Source organism: Juglans regia, chromosome 4 (genome assembly GCF_001411555.2).
Source record: "Juglans regia cultivar Chandler chromosome 4, Walnut 2.0, whole genome shotgun sequence".
NCBI lineage: Eukaryota > Viridiplantae > Streptophyta > Magnoliopsida > Fagales > Juglandaceae > Juglans > Juglans regia.
In genome coordinates this window covers 12063041-12081677 of record NC_049904.1, presented here as the reverse complement: position 1 = coordinate 12081677, position 18637 = coordinate 12063041, and the positions used below count along the sequence as shown (strand labels likewise).

General features: G+C 35.8%; 1 protein-coding gene across 3 annotated transcripts; it reads right to left on the bottom strand.

Moving 5' to 3' along the window:
• Positions 1 to 1584: 1584 nt before the first annotated feature.
• On the bottom strand, positions 1585 to 11196 carry LOC108992588 (probable protein S-acyltransferase 4). Of its 3 annotated transcripts, XM_035689817.1 has the most exons (7): positions 10953 to 11196; positions 10638 to 10867; positions 8095 to 8283; positions 7006 to 7314; positions 5449 to 5670; positions 2438 to 3030; positions 1585 to 1915 (listed from the first exon to the last, which is right to left on the bottom strand). In XM_035689817.1, exons 2-6 carry the CDS (start codon positions 10689 to 10691, stop codon positions 2440 to 2442), a joined length of 1365 nt encoding a protein of 454 aa, XP_035545710.1. In that variant the 5' UTR covers positions 10692 to 10867; positions 10953 to 11196; the 3' UTR covers positions 1585 to 1915; positions 2438 to 2439. The 3 variants fall into 3 exon arrangements, with proteins under 3 accessions (XP_035545710.1, XP_018822727.1, XP_018822729.1); XM_018967182.2 differs by having other exon boundaries at positions 10638 to 11196; XM_018967184.2 differs by lacking the exon at positions 8095 to 8283 and having other exon boundaries at positions 10638 to 11196.
• Between the last annotated feature and the right edge of the window lie 7441 nt (positions 11197 to 18637).

Here is an 18637-nt window from a genome sequence, read left to right as displayed (position 1 = left end):
ATTATGGTATCGTTGACTAAGTTGCGCGAGCTACTCGATTGTTTTGTGAACTACTCCAAAATCTTGAACGTCTATCACATTCAGTTTATGAATTATGTTTTGATGTTTTGGGATATATCTTATTTGGTGCATAGTATTGTTTAAAGAAAAAAATTATTTGCTGTAAGTATGACATATTGCTAGATGCATTGCATACCTAATTGTCATGGACGGGACATGGTAGGTAACTTTGTGTTGCATGTCCTGAGACTTCAGAGTTCGTCCAATCTCAATCGGAATATGGGGGCGTCATAGGTGAATAGGTGTTTTCTGACTATCTAGAAAATTTCATTCAATAACTCAAATAAAAAATAATTAAAAGCAACCCAAGCAAGAGAATCATACAACAATTTTGATAACAAAGTAGAAACTCATTCGAAGGGAGTCTTCAGAATTGTATACTATTCTGGGTGTAAGTCTCCATTAGAACCCACTAAAGAAGTTTAGTTCATTACAAACAATTTAGAGACACTTACAAATCCTAAAAGTATCTAAATCTAGCTTACAACAATACAAGTGACCCACTTGATATTTGCACCTTGGCAAGTCTAGACCTCTTAGCCTCTTCTATAGCTTTTCCAAGAGTAGCTACTCGATCTCTGCAACTTGACAGCTTCAGAGTAACTTCTGGCCAACAAACTCGTTCACACTGATAGACTCGCCAGCAATCGAATACTAATATGAAGTGACAAAATTATATCATGAAAGAGTGTTTTGAAAGTTCAATGGATCTTTTAGGATTTTTTCTCAAGAATACAATAAAAATAGCAGTTATGGCCTCAGTTAACTCTTAAAATCATGTTGTCTAATAATGTATATATAATTAAGGTTTGTACAAGATATTTATAGAGTTCAAATCCAAGTAGCGAATTTCATTCTTGAGCTATTTTTATCTAGTCAACTTCAGAATTTGGGGTACTTTGAGGTTAGCCAACACCATCACGATCACATTTATCCAATGTTTGGGATCAAAAGATATGACTATTTCACTTACCAGGCTGATCTCGCCAAGTCTAACAAGCTTTCTATTTCTGCGGGTTTAGCCCCAATTTCAATATAAACTTCACCCAATATAATTTCAATTCAATTAGACTAAACTGTCCTAAGAATATGCACTATCTGAAATTAACAAAAAGTGAGGTGAAGAATTGGTAAAGTAAGTGATGACATTTCAGGACGAAGACTGAAGTGGAGCACATGTGCGTGGAGGTTGTCTTGCACGAGATACAGCCTACATGTGCGTGGAGGTTGTCTTGCACGAGATACAGCCTATGTCGTGGTGTTTTTCTTTACTGATGGGAGTTAGTTGCGTTTGGTTGGTGAAGTGATCTCAGATATTTTGTGAATATTAATGAAAAAGTAATGAAAAGCACTACACTGTTTGGGTTGTCATTGTTAAGCGTTACTGTCATTGGCCATTAGGCTGGGTTGTCGAATAAGTTGTTGGGACACGCTGTTTTAGCTGGGAATTACAGAATTTACAGTTGACGGTCATTAGCCTGTTTGTTGTAATACAAGGGGAAGTATGTGCCATAAGAATTCATTCAAAAGAGAGAAACTTAATGGAGGTGCTAATTTCCTTAAAAAATCAGAGAGCGTCTGTGTGAATTTTCTCGGGTTTTCTTTCAATACAAATGGTATTTTTATCTTTCCTTTTCTTTCTTTACAGCCAACAACAATTTACAATCGTTAGTCAGAAGAGGTGGAACATTAACTGACGAAAAACGCCTATGGACCAACAATCTCCTCTTCTTTTCCAGCAAAATTAACATTCCTGCGCATCATTTCAACCTCTGCTGCATTTGGGAACTCACAATCCTAGAAAAACAAAGAAATCCTTGTCTGCTTCTAGATGTACAAGCCACAGAAGAATGTCCTGCAACAATCCAAATGTTACAAATTCTTATGGCTAAAGCAGATTGACTATTTAGTTAAACCTGTTAAGATTTACACCAGTTACGACTTCAAGAAAAAAAAAATAGAAACAATCTTCTAGCGGCCTTTGAAAGGTGATTTATAGTAAATATTGCCCATGGAATGGCACTAAACTTCAACTTACTCATGGGAGCAAAGCAGATCTAGCCCATGGTGAGACATGTCATTTATTAAACATATTATGTAATAAAACACAAGAAGCAAATATAATATACGTTCCGTTTGTCTACAACTATGCACTTTGATTGGAAGCTGCTTTATCTGTAAGCAAAGCGTTAGAACTACTAGGGATAATATTTTTTGGGTATGATGTAGATGGACCAAGTTTCTCATGGTTGCTGTCAAAACAAGCATTGTTTAACAGTAACATTAGTTATGATTGAACAAGTTTTCTGTTCCAAAACAACAGATGCTTGGGTGAAAATAAAAATAGAAGTCAAGAAGAGTCAGAATAGGGGAAAACCTTTATGCTTGGAAAACTGATGTTATGGTTTGGTGCGGGTTATTTCCTTCATCAGTTTCTTCGACTGCTTTAGTTCCATTGACAGCCACGGACTTTTGGTCAGATTCAACAGCTCCATCACCAGAAGAGGATATTTGAATAGACATTGTCACTTCATCTGCAATTAATGAGCTTTGCATGAATTTTGTCACTCCATCTTCACCAATGGAACTTTGAATAGATTGTTTTGATTCCTGCTGAACAGGCAAAGCATCAATAGCAGGTCTTTGTTCTTCCTCCGTACTCTTCATATTCTCCTCCAAATCATCATAGTCCAAATTTCGCAAAATTTCAGGAAGCGAGAAACCACTGCTCTCTGCACACCTAGTTCCCATTTCAATGTCAATTTTCTCCTTTGGGCTAATAGTAGCTTCCCCAAGATTCGGACTCACAAACGCCAGCACCGCATGTTCGTCCTCCTCCACAAATGATCGGAATTTATTCACGGAATGCGGAATCTTAGAGAATAAAACTTCTCTGAGGTTTTTCTTCATTCCCTGGTTGTATGGGTTCTCCTTCTTATCATATTGGTAACGGAAGTTCTCATACGTTGTCTGAAATGAACCAAAAAATAAAGGATTGAATATAATTAATTCAACAATTGTCATTCATCCAATTTGGAGGATAAGCTATTAAAAATGGAAAGAAAAAAGAAAGAAGAAAAAAGAAGCAGATAGTAGATACATATGACCTTTTTGTTAGGAAAACAAAGAAAGAAAAAAAAAAAGAAAAGGAAAAAGAACAACATATCGGATATGCACAAGTTAGTGAAACTTTATACGAAAAGGTACGTGATGGCCCCGGTAGAAGCCCGGTATAGACTTGCACCTAGGCAACCTTCCTGAAAAAATGGGATAAATTTCTTTGCTTGTCTTACGGATTTCCACAATAAAAGGCTAACAATGCTCTCTTTGAGTTAAGGCTTAGTTGGGATAATTTTTTTCCTTCTCTCTATTTTCTAAAGAAATCACACATTACTCACAAAGCAAAACACATTATATATTATGATGTCCGAAATGAAAACTCATTACAGGACCTATATAACAGAAGCTGTGTTTTGTGGTCATGCTGTAAAAATAAGTCAGAAAATTATTTGTTCATAGAATCAAATTACAAAGACAAGAAGATTCAGATCGTAATGGTAGGAGATAACAAAATTAAAGATAATTACATATGTGAGTCTGTGAGACTAGATAACAGAACACTAGTTAACTTTCGAGAATTGACCAAGGTACCTTTGCAGTTAAGTTATACAACTCTAAGCTTTTGTGACAGATAACAAGAATCCGAACTGTAATCATTGCTGGTGCCGATGGATTATATTCTTTTTTTCTATAATCATTGCTGGTTTATCATTGAGCGAGATGTATGTTGCAGAATTGGAGTTCTTCCAAGGGGGGTGATCTCGCTTATGCCTACACTACTTTGACTATACTGGTGGCAAAGGTTCAGAATCTAAAGGAATTTACAGCTTTTAGGCAAATTAGTTTATGCTAAGTTTCCTAGAATTTATTTTTTCATGATCTTTGCTAAGACTACTCTTTCCCTAAACATGTATCTCATAGTCAAGGGGCATTTGTGGAGGGAAGATTGATTTATGAGAAGATTAATTTCACGATAAAATTATTATATAGTTCAGGCAAGAAAACTATTCTTTTAATGGGTGGTTTAAAGCAAGGAACCTTGAGCGGGTAAGTTAGTTCTTAAACTTGACATGGCCAAAGCATTTGACCTTAGTGAATTGGTCTTTTTCGTCTCCGGTTCTCTCTTATTTTGGCTTTAGTGATGACAGGATTGGTCTTGTACAGAAAGTGTTTCACGAATCCTAATTTATCTATCTGCTTAACGGCATTCATGAGGGATTCTTTTCTTCCACTAGAGAACCAAGGAAGGGTGATCCTCTTTCTTACCTCCTTTTTATTCAAGTGAAGAACAATTTAGTAGGCTACCCAAATTGATGGAGGAGGATGTTTTGGGGAGGAACCATGTTTCTAGAGGGGGTGAACCTATTACTTATCTCCTTTTTGCTGATTATATCTCATACTCACTAACGGCTCTAAGAGATCTGTGCCGACTTCATTGTAATTTATTTTGGGTCCTGAACAAACATCAGGCCAGCTGGTTAATCTTAGAACCAGTTCCTTTTGTTCATCACGAATCCTAATTTATCTATCTGCTTAATGGCATTCATGAGGGATTCTTTTCTTCCACTAGAGAACCAAGGAAGGGTGATCCTCTTTCTTACCTCCTTTTTATTCAAGCGAAGAACAAATTAGTAGGCTGCCCAAATTGATGGAGGAGGATGTTTTGGGGAGGAACCATGTTTCTAGAGGGTGTGAACCTTCAACCTATTACTTATCTCCTTTTTGTTGATTATATCTCATACTCACTAACGGCTCTAAGAGATCTGTGCAGACTTCATTGTAATTTATTTTGAGTTCTGAACAAAAATCAGGCCAGCTGGTTAATCTTAGTACCAGTTCCTTTTGTTCATCATGCTATAACTAGAGCTAGGAGGGAGATCATTTCAATTCCTACTGGCTAATGGGAGGGTTCTTTTCCATTTATCTTTTCTTTCTTGAGATTCCATTACATTATGGCAAGATTACTTCTATGATGAATTCTCAATCGTTGAGAAAAGTGGTAGGCAGGAAGGGAAGGTTATAGTCCATCGGTGGCAGGTTAACACTCATTAAGTAGGTTAACTCCCATTCAGGTGTAATTCTCCCCTGACCAGAGAAAGATTTTCTACTGACTAGGGATTTCAGTTTCACCAAACATAAGTAAACTAGAAAAAGCTCTCCAGAACATATTTCATAACAAATAAAAAAACGCCTTATATATGTTAGGATCTGTTTCAAAATCTATTCATACCCTATACATCAGCTACGTTCATGGATAGGCATCTGACTGAAAGATGATGAAGCACCTAAATGATATACACAGTCATGTATTTTGAGTAACAAGGTTACCTGGTTTGTGCAAATCAGATAGAAATGGAAAATTGTAAGACCACCGACGAACCAGACAGCTATGAAGCAGTAGACTATGAGAAAATCTGACGGGATATCATGTGGTATAGCCTTCAAAAAATTGCCATCCTTTTTAAGAATGCTGATCAAAGAAAACACAAAGACATGTATGCACAAGATGGTTGATGTTGAAATGAACATGAAGAAGAACCGATAGTTACGCTGCAACCAGATCAACATTTAGATGTACTGTTAGTTTCTAAAGAAGAAGGCATGATGAAACAATAAATATAATTTAAAACCTTACATCTCACACTTCCTATCAATTAAATTACTTGCACCATGTTTACTTATAAAAAAAAATTACTTGCACCATGTTTCTTACATAAATTCTGTTTTTCTTCAAACTTTACAAGTCAGACCAGGATTGCTAATTAATATCGTCATAAGAATGTTTCCCTAGTAATCAGGATACATACTAATTGCAAAGGTCTGAAAGCATTGCTGCTCTAATATTGGACAATTGTTGTTTCCCTGCATTTTACATGGTTGCACGCACATTCTCATTGTGAGATTACTAATTGGCGGGTCTCCAAAACAGGCGCCACAATGCCAGTGATTGGGTTTGGCCCGTGACAGTTGTTTTATAACAGTTCACCTAGGTAGCCTCACAATTGACAGAAATAAAATCTGAAGTGGCGTGTCCTCTAACAAAGAGTGACTGGAGGAGCTGGAGGGGCAGTTATCCCAAACAAAGAGACCACAGATGGTGCTATCCAACTCATAGGTGATAACATTTTAAAATTCACTCCATACCATCATAGAAACTTGGGCATTTGATTGACATCAAACATCAGTGTCATTTGCAACCAATTTTATTTTTCTTCCAAAGACATGGGTCCCAGGAGGAGAATTCTAAATGCCCTATTAATGCACGAGAAAATAAATGCAACATATGGTATACGCTTGGTATAGACTCTCCAGAAATTAGACAATTTTTGCAAATTGTAACTGTATTTTCTTAAAAAACGATCAAACTAATACTTAATAGTTTTTTAAGAAAATACAGTTGCAATACTGAATAGAACTTATAAAAAAAACTAATACTTAATAGTGCAAGAGGTTTCAAAAGAATTTTGGAGATTCACATGCTTTTAATTAGGGAAAAATAATGAAAAAAAAATTTTCATTGTAATGTGAATCCTTGAATGACTGTTATCATTCGATTCATCTTTCTCCAAGCAAGATCATTGAAGAAAACAGATAAGTTTGGGGTGGCTATGGCTTTTCCAACTCTGTACGATGGGTTGGGAGAGAATTTGTTTTTGATAAGTGGTTCAGAGAGATCTCCTAAATGAGGTTTTGAAAGAGCTTGGGATATAAAATATAATATAGGGACACGACTGGGAAGACTTTACCCTTCCCATTTTCAACCTGGTGCATTCGTAGTGATTAGATGTACTAGCCTTCTACCTACTTCCACTGCATTGCTTTAAGATGTACTGGGCTTTTATATTTTCTTTATGAAAATACTGCAAGCTGAAAATTTGAACTTACTAATCCAATGCACTGACCAACCCATGGACAGTGATGATCAAATCTCTGGACACAATTGTTGCAGATGGAACAATGCGAACTACGAGGTGGGCGGTAGAGCAAACAAGTGTCACAGTATTTCACTTTGACAGTGTGACCATTCACAATCACATCTTTCATCCGGGGAAGTTTCATGTGAGGGGTTCTACCATTAACCCACTCCATAGATGGTGTAGTTGCTTCACATGCTTCATCTGACTCTGGAGGCCTTGAATTTCTAGGGACTATTCCAGGATCTCTTCCAGAGGTCAAGAAGAGAAATGTTAAATCCTGCACCAAGGTTGACAACAGTCAGGGATACTACGTGAAGCACGAGCAGTCATCGTAAGCATAGAGAAGGCATGAAGAAACAATTATCTCATGGCAATTTGATCACAAATATGGAATTGACATCACTGCATCTTGATTTTTATAGCGAGTGATGGAGATTGTCCCAAGTTCAGAATAGAATCATATCCTAGAGAAGGTTCATATGTGGCATTGTACAGAAACTTGGTAAAAGAATATCAGAGTAATTTTGTAAAATCCATAGAAAAAGAACTGCTCTTGCAGCAGCCAGTACAAGCTACTAAAACAAAACAGACTCATTCCAAGGCTAACTGGCCAGTTATGGGGGAGGAGGTACTGAACCACTGCAACCATGATCTGTGGTCACATTTTCTAGTCCTCTTAGCTGCAGGCACTGCCCTAACTACACTGGATCTCTACCCGAGGGCAACCCCGGCATAGCCATATCAAAAAACCTTATGAAACTAGTCCCTAGTTTTCTCTGTGACTTGTACCTTTGGAGGAAGGGGCATAGAAAAAGGCTAAGGCAGTCCATTTCCATGTGGGCATTCACTATGGTTCTTTTCCCTGTTTTTGAACATTATGCGGTACCTGAATATTCAATTCATTTTAATTGAGAAAATTCCATCTGCCATCCCACCTGTATGAATTGAGTCAACAACACAGGACTCCCCCCTTTCTAACTCTCTCTGGCTTTGACCATGCATAGTTCTGGAAACCATCATCACTACTAGGAGATGCACATCAAATATAAAAACTTACCAAAACAGTTAGGATTGAGCCCACGAACAACACAGAACACCAAAGTCCATGGTTCTTGTCGTTGTCATCTTTGATCTTAAGATATACATTTATACAAAAAGCAATTGCAGGGCCTCCAATAAGGAACGTGGATAGAAATAGAGAGGCAACATCAGGACCAAATATCAATCTCCCACCACATAAAAATTTCTGACAAAACCATGAAAAGGCTCCATCAGTGCAAGTATGGCACATTGATTCCAGATCTTCATTTAGAAAGCAAAAGTAGTAGGCATACTTTAACAGGTAGCTTCTTTAATCAGCCAAAATAAAATTCTCTAGAATTTTATGTGCACAAACACACACATCAAGTAAGAGCAAATAAACAAGAAGACCTCCACTCACTATTACGCAAAAAATAAATATACAAATAGACTGCAAAAACATGAAAGTGTAAGCATCCATTCTAGCCACACAACTATCTTAAATGGAAGAAAATTTCATAAATTCATATTTTTTAAATTTAAAAACAATTTAACTTGGGAAAGGGAGGGAAAAATTGTGCACGACATGATAGATTGTGTGTAAATAGTGTGTTTAGTCATTCACCAGCATCATTGTTATTATTAGAAGGTATAGAAATCTATTATTATTTTCTGGGGGCATGACATGACTGAGAAAAGTTTACCAATTCAATAAGCCTTGATATAAATAAATTGGATTTAAAGGTTTCATTACACCCACATTCACATTCACAAAGACAGCAAGAGACAGAGAGCAAAGAATTGGCATAAGCATAATCCTTTGAACATGAGCTAAATTCAGAATCCCCCATGGATAATCAGCTTGTATATAGGCACCACTATCTCCAGTAATGCACTTGAGAAAAGGTACTTGTATGGATAAACAGATCAATAGAAAGAACTTCATCAAATTGCCAATACAACTACCACTGATAAAACTTTTGGAGATGGCTTTTTTTAACTGAAGGGGCCTGTATAAAATTTATATGGATTAATAAATTTTTTTGAGATATAATTTTATGAGGCTGTTTGAAAAATCCTGCACCCCATTGAGAAGATGTTTGGTCAAAAATTCTCCAAAAGGTTTTTTTTTTGGGTGGGGGGAGGTTTGTAAAAGCTTTTTTATTTTTGAGTGTTTTCATCACAGGAACCGATGCAAATGATAGATGAAAATCATTTTTTGAGATTTGTTCTGTGAAAAGATGTTTCAATTGAAAGTGGAAAAAAAATTGAAAAATGTTCTTATAGATGTTTTGAATCCAAACATGGACACAATATCCACAAGGGACAAGAGATCAAAAGAAACACTACCCTGGTTGACATGAACATAAAGTCAAGTAATAAATGGTGTTTCAATCAAATAAACCCTCTCCTTCATTTGGTTCCCATTTTAGAAGAATAAACAGAATGAAGAAGAGCAAAGAAGGAAAATGAATAAAATGAAGAGAGTTGAGAGAAAATAAAGAGAAGGAAAAGAACTTTACACTCATTTTGGTTCACATTCTACAAGATAAAATAAAATAACAAGCAATAGAAAAGAATAGAAAAGAAAAGAAAAGAAAATTATATCATTCTCTATTTCTGTTGCGAATAAATAAGTGAAGAGAAAACAATATTGAGCAAACGAGATTATAATATACTTTCTTAGTTAGTTCTAAATTTCTTTCCAAATGTCACCTATGTTTCAGGGAAAGTTGTAGCAGGCCTCAGAATGAATGTTTTGAAACTTCCTTTATTCCACAAAATAAGAGAACTCACAAAATATTTCTCGCATTTTCTCTGTTGTATGGACTGATAAAATGTAGTGTTAGAATATTTCCTTACACTTATTCCCAAAAGAAAATTTGGACCAGCTATTTTTTCACACTTCCAATCCTTTTCTCCCATCCTTGGGCCTTGACAAACCAAAACAGGAAAAACAGAAAACTTTAAGAATTACTCTTCTTTCCTTTTTTTTTTTTTTTTCCTTCTGGTGAACAAATCATGCTGCAATGTCACTAGTTATGCTTTGGTAGCGTGGTAAGATAATAATCAAAAGAAACCTACAACCAGAGACTTCCACAATCAGCGTCGTCTCTTCCATTTGCTTGTCCCCAATCACCTATATTCTTAACTCCCTAACTACTACAATTTTAGCACTGTCAGTTATCAGTAATAGAGGATCATGTTTTTTCCCTTGATAAGTAGTAATAGAGGCTTCTCATGTATACTCCCTGTGTACTTGGGCTGTGCCTATTTCTATGAATAAAACTTATTGATTACCTATAAAAAAAAATAAAAAATAAAAGTAGTAATAGAGAATCACTCATCGTGATATAGAGAAAAAAAAATTCGCATCTAAAACCAAATAATCACCAACCAGACACGTGCAACTAAGAATGGAACCCAATACAAGGAAAATGAAAACGATGAAATTGTCAGTCTTTAGTATACCAACCCAAAAATAGTAGAGGAAAAATGACCCAATTCAATTTATGAACTTAAAAATCACAGAATATTTAGATTAACGCTCAATTGACATAGAGACTCAGAGAAACTTACATTGCTTCCCTTCCAAACTTTGTAGAGCCTCTTGGGTTTATCATTTGAATCCATACTCTCACCACGAAGAAAAACAACCCAGAACAAAGATTAGAACTTCTGTTCCAAACCAAAGAAAACCTCGTTCTTATCGGAACCCCACTTTCTTTTCCTCTCCATCCATTGCATAACCAGACCAGCCCCCAAATATCTCCACAAGAAATACAAATTTACTTGATGGGATGGTGATCCTGTAGTGGGGGTTAGAAAGACAGGTGATGAGAAAGAGAGAGACAGAAAAATGTTGTTTGATCTAGGAATAACAAATCCAGCTACCTCTCCTCTCACCCAAAAATGTTTTTTTGTTTCAGACGGATTATACCAAGCGAAAAAGATTCTCACTTTCTGTCCATTACTCTTTGGAGTTTGTAAAACTCTCTCCCTCTCTGTCTCAAAAACTCTTTTATTTTTCTATTTCTTTCTTCCAAAAGGCTGGCAACCATGAGTTGGGCGGCGGATGTTCCAATTCCTCGCAGACACTGTGGACAGCCTATTAAACTAACGACCGGCAGCTTAGCAATCGTGCAATCACGGCCAGCTCTTATTTTTTTGAAAGTTGCCTAATTGTCTACACGCGTCTTTCTCTTATTTTATTTCCTTTTCTTTTATGCCCAAAGGAATTAATATATAGTTGTCCACATGTTTTAAGCTTTTACATATCTTTTTTTTTAAGAGAATTATTACATATATAAAAAAATTATATAAAAATAAACTCATAAATTAATATGACTTTATGATCTTCGTTAGATTTATTTTATAATAAAAATAATTTTACAATCTGATACATCACATCAAATCACGTCAATTTATAAAGTTATTTTTATATAATTATTTTATGACTAAAATATTTCTCTTGATAAAACAAACATATATAGCATGTGATCTAAACCTTGATATATTATTTTATCCTTACAAGGTTATATCATGGTTGTCATGCTACCTCATGAACAGCCAAAATAGGGCCTTGATGGTAAGTTAATCAAGCCCCCATCACCCTTCACCCACTCGGCTTGCAGCAGTAGAAAACAGCTGCACACTTCAGCCATTTTCTACTCACTTTCACAAGCCAACCTCTCATCAATTGATCATTCCCTCACTCACCAAGTCAGCCCCTTCCTCTATATGCCACCATCTCATCCATTTGCCTCCCACACTTTGAATTTTTTTACATGTTTTCCAAGAGAGAAACCTAGAGAGAGCTTGATAGAAAACTGGGCAAGTATTTTCTTGAGCTGTAACCTCTTACATTTTATCTAGCATTGAGTCTAGTTTATTAGGATGTGTATTGGTGAATTATTCTTGGAGTTTTGATAGATGAAAGTTAGTGTTTTTGGTTGAAAGGTTCAGTGTTGACAGTTTTTGAGATTTGTGATGAACTTTGAAAGTTTTGTGAGATTTTGGTTAAATTTTGGGTAGATCTTGCTATGATGAAGTTTCAACATGATTATATGCAAGTTATGATTGGATTCAAAGTATGTTAATATTTTCCCAAAATGGTTTGGCATGATTTTTGAAGAGGTAGAAATCGGCTCACTCAAAAGGAACATTATTTGGTTTGATTATGATTTTAGCTCAGAAATATCAAAATAAGATCAAGTCTCTTGTCGACGTCTGGTTCCTCCTCAATCCTCTTGATCCACTAGTCCATTGGTTCAATCTGCATCTACAACTTCTATCATTTTGAGTAAAATAATAGTGTGTCTACAAAGGGTGAGATTTACTTGAAATCTCAGTAAGTTAGACAACTAACGTGCACAAAGATAGTCTATGCATGAAAAATGATAAATATAAAATGCATGCAATTCAGAAAAAAAAATTGTATTTGTCTCACATTCAGATTTCTCAAAAAGATAGGTTTTGGATGTACATTTTCTCACAAAGAACATAATTTCACTTTCATCGTAAAAACTTAGTTCTCCATATGCACTGCGAGTATTTTTCGGTAACCGTAGCACAACTCACGTTGAAACTACGTTGTCTATAAGCTCGTTCTCAATGCATTGGTAATATAAATATCATAAACATTGTAAAAATCATAACATGTACACCCACTAGCATTAGGTGTCGTAACATATGACTTCACTCTGACGTTCTTTAAAAAGAACCTGTCTGAAGCCTGATGGCTATTCTTCGTCAACCCATGGGTTACTACTCCATATTTAATCACTCCAGAGTGAATAAAGAAGTTTTACCAGGATAATTCTCCATCCTAGCCTTTGAAGTCTTGATAAAAATAACTTTTTTATGCAATACTTAAAAAAATAAGATTTTCATGATATGCAAAAATGTGGCACATTTCGAAAATGATAGTTGTATGAAAAATGACAAAATGGAACATAAGATATGACATTTCATGCTCAAAATGACAGTTATAAATTAAATGCGGCATTTATCAATAAATCATAAATAATCATCAAAGTGTAAGTTAGAGACCAACTTACAGACTGTTGAAGTTAGAATTGAGGTAGTGGTTATGATAAAAATTGCACAAAGTTAGAATCTATACTATTTTAAAGAAAAATAAAATCTTCTAGATAAAGGGAAATTATGAAAATACCCCTAACTTCCAAATACTGCTACTAATGCAAATGCTCTCCAAACTTAACCAGAACCCATAGTCCTCATATCTTGCAAGTTCTAAGATCGTCTATACCTTAAAAATCAAAAGGATCTTAGCCAATTCATCCTCAATTTATGGCATGCTCTTTAGTTGATGCCTATATAACATTTTGACTATTGATCCTCATGAATGCATGCATGAAAAATTCCTCCAATAAAAAGATGATCACAAGAAATCCTTAATGATGAAATAAAAGCTTAACCTTGAGCAAGTTCATCCCAACACTTAGTCATGCCTAATAAAATTCTTAAATTCTAACTAAACCCCAAGTGATGCATGATATGACATTTCTATCAATGAGAATTAAATCATGCATTCTTCTTATCCCAATTAGAAGGTTTTCTAAATGCTCATATTTCAAGCCTAACTAAAATAAGTTAATTTTCTCAAATAAAGCATGATTAAAAGTCAAATCATACATGCTTTGCTGATCAACACAAGATAGACATTAAAAACTATTATGGCATGTTTCTAACCTCAAACTAAACCTTCAGAAATTATTCCAAGGCATGCCATAACTAATATCTTCACCAAAAATAATTTGAACACTAAACCTATCCACCAATATTTTGGCTTCTAGCTAAACATGGTATCTCAGCTATATTCACACAATACTAACACTCAAAGACACAACTTAACACATAAACTAAGGTCTAGAGAGAAAAATACAATGATTTCGTGGCCCTCCTAAGCTTCCCACTCAAAATTCAAAAACTCAAGAACTCACTTAGAACAATTAAGAACACTCAAAGAACAAGGGAAGAGAACTCTCAAGAATACTCAAGAAAGCTTGAGGAAATGAAGTGAGGAAGAAGTGAAGGAGAAATGAGTTTATATCGGGTTCAAAGGGGTGAATGGGTGCGACAATGGTGGCTTCCCATTGTGGGGTTTGGGCGGTTACTGATGATGCACCTAGATCCTCCTTGCCATGGGGTGTGGTTAGTTGTTCTCCATCATGATGACATCTATGTAGGTTGATTCGGCTAGGGAAGAGGGAGAGTTGCCATGTGGGGGTGGAGAAAGGGTGGTGGAATAAATGCATGGCATGAAGGCATACTATCATGCCACCGGGTAGGGTGTTTTCCCAAGGCCAACTATTTTTGTCTTATTCACTTGGAGTCTTCTCTATGGCTACTATGCCTAGCTTAAAGGCACTCTTAAGTACCCTACATAGGTGATAGACAGTGGGGGATTGGTTGCCAAGTGATGATGAATTGGCAGCCCAATGAATAAGGTGATTTAATGGTGGTTGTCGAGATACTCAAATGTGCATTCGGATTGGTTCAAATTTCTTCATGATAATTGGAGGGGCTTTGATGAATGGATGTAGAGGAGGATGGCGTGGGGTGGTGCTTGTTCCATAGCAAAAATTTTAATAATAAAAAAAATGTCATTCAGTTGCCTAGTACTTGGTGCACTTGGCTTGGGGTTTCGGCTAGGGCTCTTGAAATCAATGTGATCAAAGGTAGGTTGTATTTTAAGAAATGAAATGAGGTATTTAAAAGACAAAAATGCCTTTGAGAAAATGGCACAAAAATGTTTGAGATAGGGGCACATCAGTCCATTGCATGCAAGAGTACACATGGGTGCCGATTGGTGTGAATTTTGGTTTTAAATGTCATTACCTTTAATGACATGTATAAAGGTTTAACTAAAGTCCTACTTTGATCTAAGAATAATAGAAATGGATACCCAAACAAGGAAATTTTAGAACGAAAGGATGAGAAATGGTAAGAATAAAAAATCAAGTTTAAAACATGGTTTCAAGATCACTAATCATGGTGATCGATCAATGCTCTTAGCCAAAATTCTAAACATAATTTAATGCTTTCTAAAGTTCTAAGGGTTGTGGACTACTCTAATGAGCTAGTCTTCTAAATTCTAGTGTTGGTCTAAGAGTTAATCTATAAGGGTAAATAGGTGGGGTGTTACTAATGCCATGATTCGATCTCTTCATGCAGATTTCTACGACTACACTCTCATATTTCTCTAATTCTGGATATCGATAATGTGGACATACGTGTAGTTTTTCTAGTTCATGCCATACCTTGTTATCGCAGGTATGGTGTGTGTATATATATATATATATATATATATATATATATATATATAGGTGACATTACCAACAAACCATTGAAAAAACAAATCCACACAAAGCCTTTCTATTCAAACATTCAAGAGTACAGTTAATCAGACATAGAATTCATAGCAAACAATCAAGTCTAAGATAAAAACAAATGAGAGTATTTAGTCCTCATGGAATCCTCCCTTTCCTAGGTTGCTTCTTGGAAGTTTGGGCTATTCCAGAGTACTTTGACTAGAGGTATCATTCGATTCCTCAGTTCTTGTTTCTTATGATCTACAATCTGCACCGGCCATTCTCCATAAAATAGATTGGGCTGGAGCTGAATACTGCTGGGCTCCATCACATTTGGTCATCTTTCTCTGAAACTCTTATTCTGAGAAGATATGTGAAATACGTCATGTATACCTTGTATTTGCACCAACAAGTCCAATCGTTAAGCTACAGATCCAATTTGTTCTACAATTTCATAGGGTCCTCCATACCGGGGACTTAACTTTCCTCTTTAACCAAAATGAACCACTCCTTTCATCGATGATACCTTGACATACACACCCAGTCTCCTACTGCAAACTCCAAATTTCTCCTTCGGTTATCAATGTAATTTTTCTGTCAATTTTGGGTTGTCTGCATCCTTTCCCTAATCAAGGCTACTTTTTTTTCGAATGTCTTCATCCCAATACAATGGAGACCTACACTTTCTCCCGTACAAGGTCTCGTAAGGTGCCATTTTGATCGTGGCTTGGTAACTATTATTATAAGTGAACTCTATCCAATGCAGGTGTCCTTCCTAGTCACCACTTAATTCCAATACACATACCTGGAGCATATCTTCCAATGTCTAGATCTTATGTTCAGTTTTTCCGTCGGTCTGTGGATGATACACACAACTAAACCTCAAACTGGTGCCTAATAACCTTTGCAAACTCTGCCAGAAATGCTAAGTGAACCACGTATCCCTATCTGACACTATGGACTTGGGTACTCCGTGCAGTCAAACTATCTGCTTAACATATATCATGCAGAGTTTATCCATAGAGTCCAAGAAATGTCCTTTTAGATATCAATACATTTTTGTACTACCAAGATGGGCAGTATAAGGGGTACAATGTGCTTCCCTTAATATTTTCTCCTTTATCTACAAAACTGCGGGAATTACTTTCCTTTCTTTATAACACAACATCCCATCCTTTCTAATGCTAAACTACTGCAATCCTTCTGATTCCATGACCTTCTGCCTGAATCTGTCAAGCTTCTCATCTCTTTATTGTCCTTTTAGGATCTCCACATTGCTAAGCGGTACAATCTCTTGGCAACATCATCTCTTGGTAGATTCTCGTAGTATAATGTACATTAAAACTACATTGTCTATAGACTCGTTCTCAATGCATTGGTAAATAACATAACATCATAAAAATTATAACGTATACACCCACTAGCGTTAGGTGTCATAACATGTTGACTACGCTCTGGCATTCTTTAAAAAGAACTCATTCGAAGCCTATTGACTATTTTTCGTCAACTCGGGATTACCACTCCATTATTAAACACTCCAGAGTGGACAAAGAAGTTCCACCAGGATAATTCCCGATCCTGGCCTTTGGGGTCATGAAAAAATGATTTTCATGCTATGCTTTAAAAAAAATATTTTCATGACATGTGCAAAAGTAAATTTCATAAAACAAAAATGTCTTTTATAAATGTAATATGTAAAAATGGTGAAAATGTCATGTGTTATATAATTATGCACTCAATGTGTCATATCACATGATAAATTATGCCCAAATTGATAATTGAAGAATAAATAAAGCATTATTAATAATTCATAAGAAATTTATCAAGGTGTAAGTTAGAGACCAACTTACAAACTTTTGAGGAAATTCGAAATTAGAGTCGTAGCTACGTAAATTGTGTGTATACTAAGTTAGGGTTAATACTCTTATCAATAGGCTCAAAATCAAAGGCTTCAAAAATTAGATATTTACAAAAATACCCCTAGAGTTTCAAAAATTGCCATTTACACTGTAAATTTTCACTAATTGCAAACCAACTTCAAATTTAACCAAATTTCATGGACTTCATATTTTTGGCATTCTAAAACTATCTATGCTCGTGGATTTTTAAAATTAAAAGTGAAACTTGTTCAATTAGTCTCAAACCGTGGCATGCATCCTAGTTGATGCTTATATGTATTTATAACTATTGATCCCTATGAATGGATGCATATGAGATTTTCTTTAATCATTAATAATCACTAACATCTTTAGGGACATTATGAAGTATAATCCTTGAATAATCAAGTTCATCCCAACACTTAATCAAAGCTAAGAAATCCTTAATCACCAATATGCTTAAATCCGATTCATGCTTGATAATCAAAACAAGATAGATTTAAAACCTATCACGACATGCTTCTAATCACAAATTTAACCTTCCATAATCATATTAGGACAATTCTAGATCATATCAAATCATGCTTAGGACATGCCATAGCTAAATTCCCAATTAAAAACATTCAATCATTCAAACGTTCTTTTAATTGACCCGGTTTTGCATTAAGCATCATAACCTTCTCAAAACTCAACCAAATTTCGTACCAATACATGAAAACAAAACTTTACATGCTAGGTAAGATCAAAAGAAAGAAAAAGTACAAACTTCATGGTTTTCCAAACTCTCTAGACTGCCTTACACAAGAATACTCAAGAACTCACCAAAACTCACTCGATTTGCACTCTTTTCATCTCTAAAAGGAGGAAATGCTCTCAAGGCTCAAGAGGATGCTCGGAGCTGTGGTGTAGGTGAAATGAAAAAGTGAGGGAAATATTTATAGGTGGCCAAGGGGTGATGGACATTGGCTTGGGTGCTTGGTGATTGGGTGAGGTGGGAGGTGATCAAATCTAAAAAATTTTCAAATTTGCTTGCATGAACTTAGGTCACTTGTGCAGAATGAAATAGTGCCCCAAACCACCATCATTTCCTCTCCACAGTAACTGCAAGGGTCTAGTAGATGACTCAAGGTCGTGGGGCATCATTTGGGTGCAGAAGATCCCTCAAAACACCCTTGAAAACAGGTGGATGGAGCCGGTTTTGTGGTGACAGAAAAATCAGTTTGGTTTTGGATGTTTTTGGCAGCCAAAATGAGTCCAAATCCTTCATGATGGTCATGGGACTTCTTGGTGATTGGGTGAAGAAGGAGGTGGCGTGAGATGGTTGTGCAAACCATGGCAGGAGGCTAGAGATGGTTGTGCAAACCAT

What these genes read in the sequence shown, in the direction of transcription:
- LOC108992588 (XM_018967182.2), bottom strand. Translation starts at nt 10,691, where the DNA reads ATGGATTCAAATGATAAACCCAAGAGGCTCTACAAAGTTTGGAAGGGA. An exon ending in AAGTTTGGAAGGGAAGCAAT is followed by an intron (nt 8,284 to 10,637) that starts GTAAGTTTCTCT and finishes TGGTTTTGTCAG; the next exon opens with AAATTTTTATGTGGTGGGAG. An exon ending in ATCTGATTTGCACAAACCAG is followed by an intron (nt 3,031 to 5,448) that starts GTAACCTTGTTA and finishes GGTTCATTTCAG; the next exon opens with ACAACGTATGAGAACTTCCG.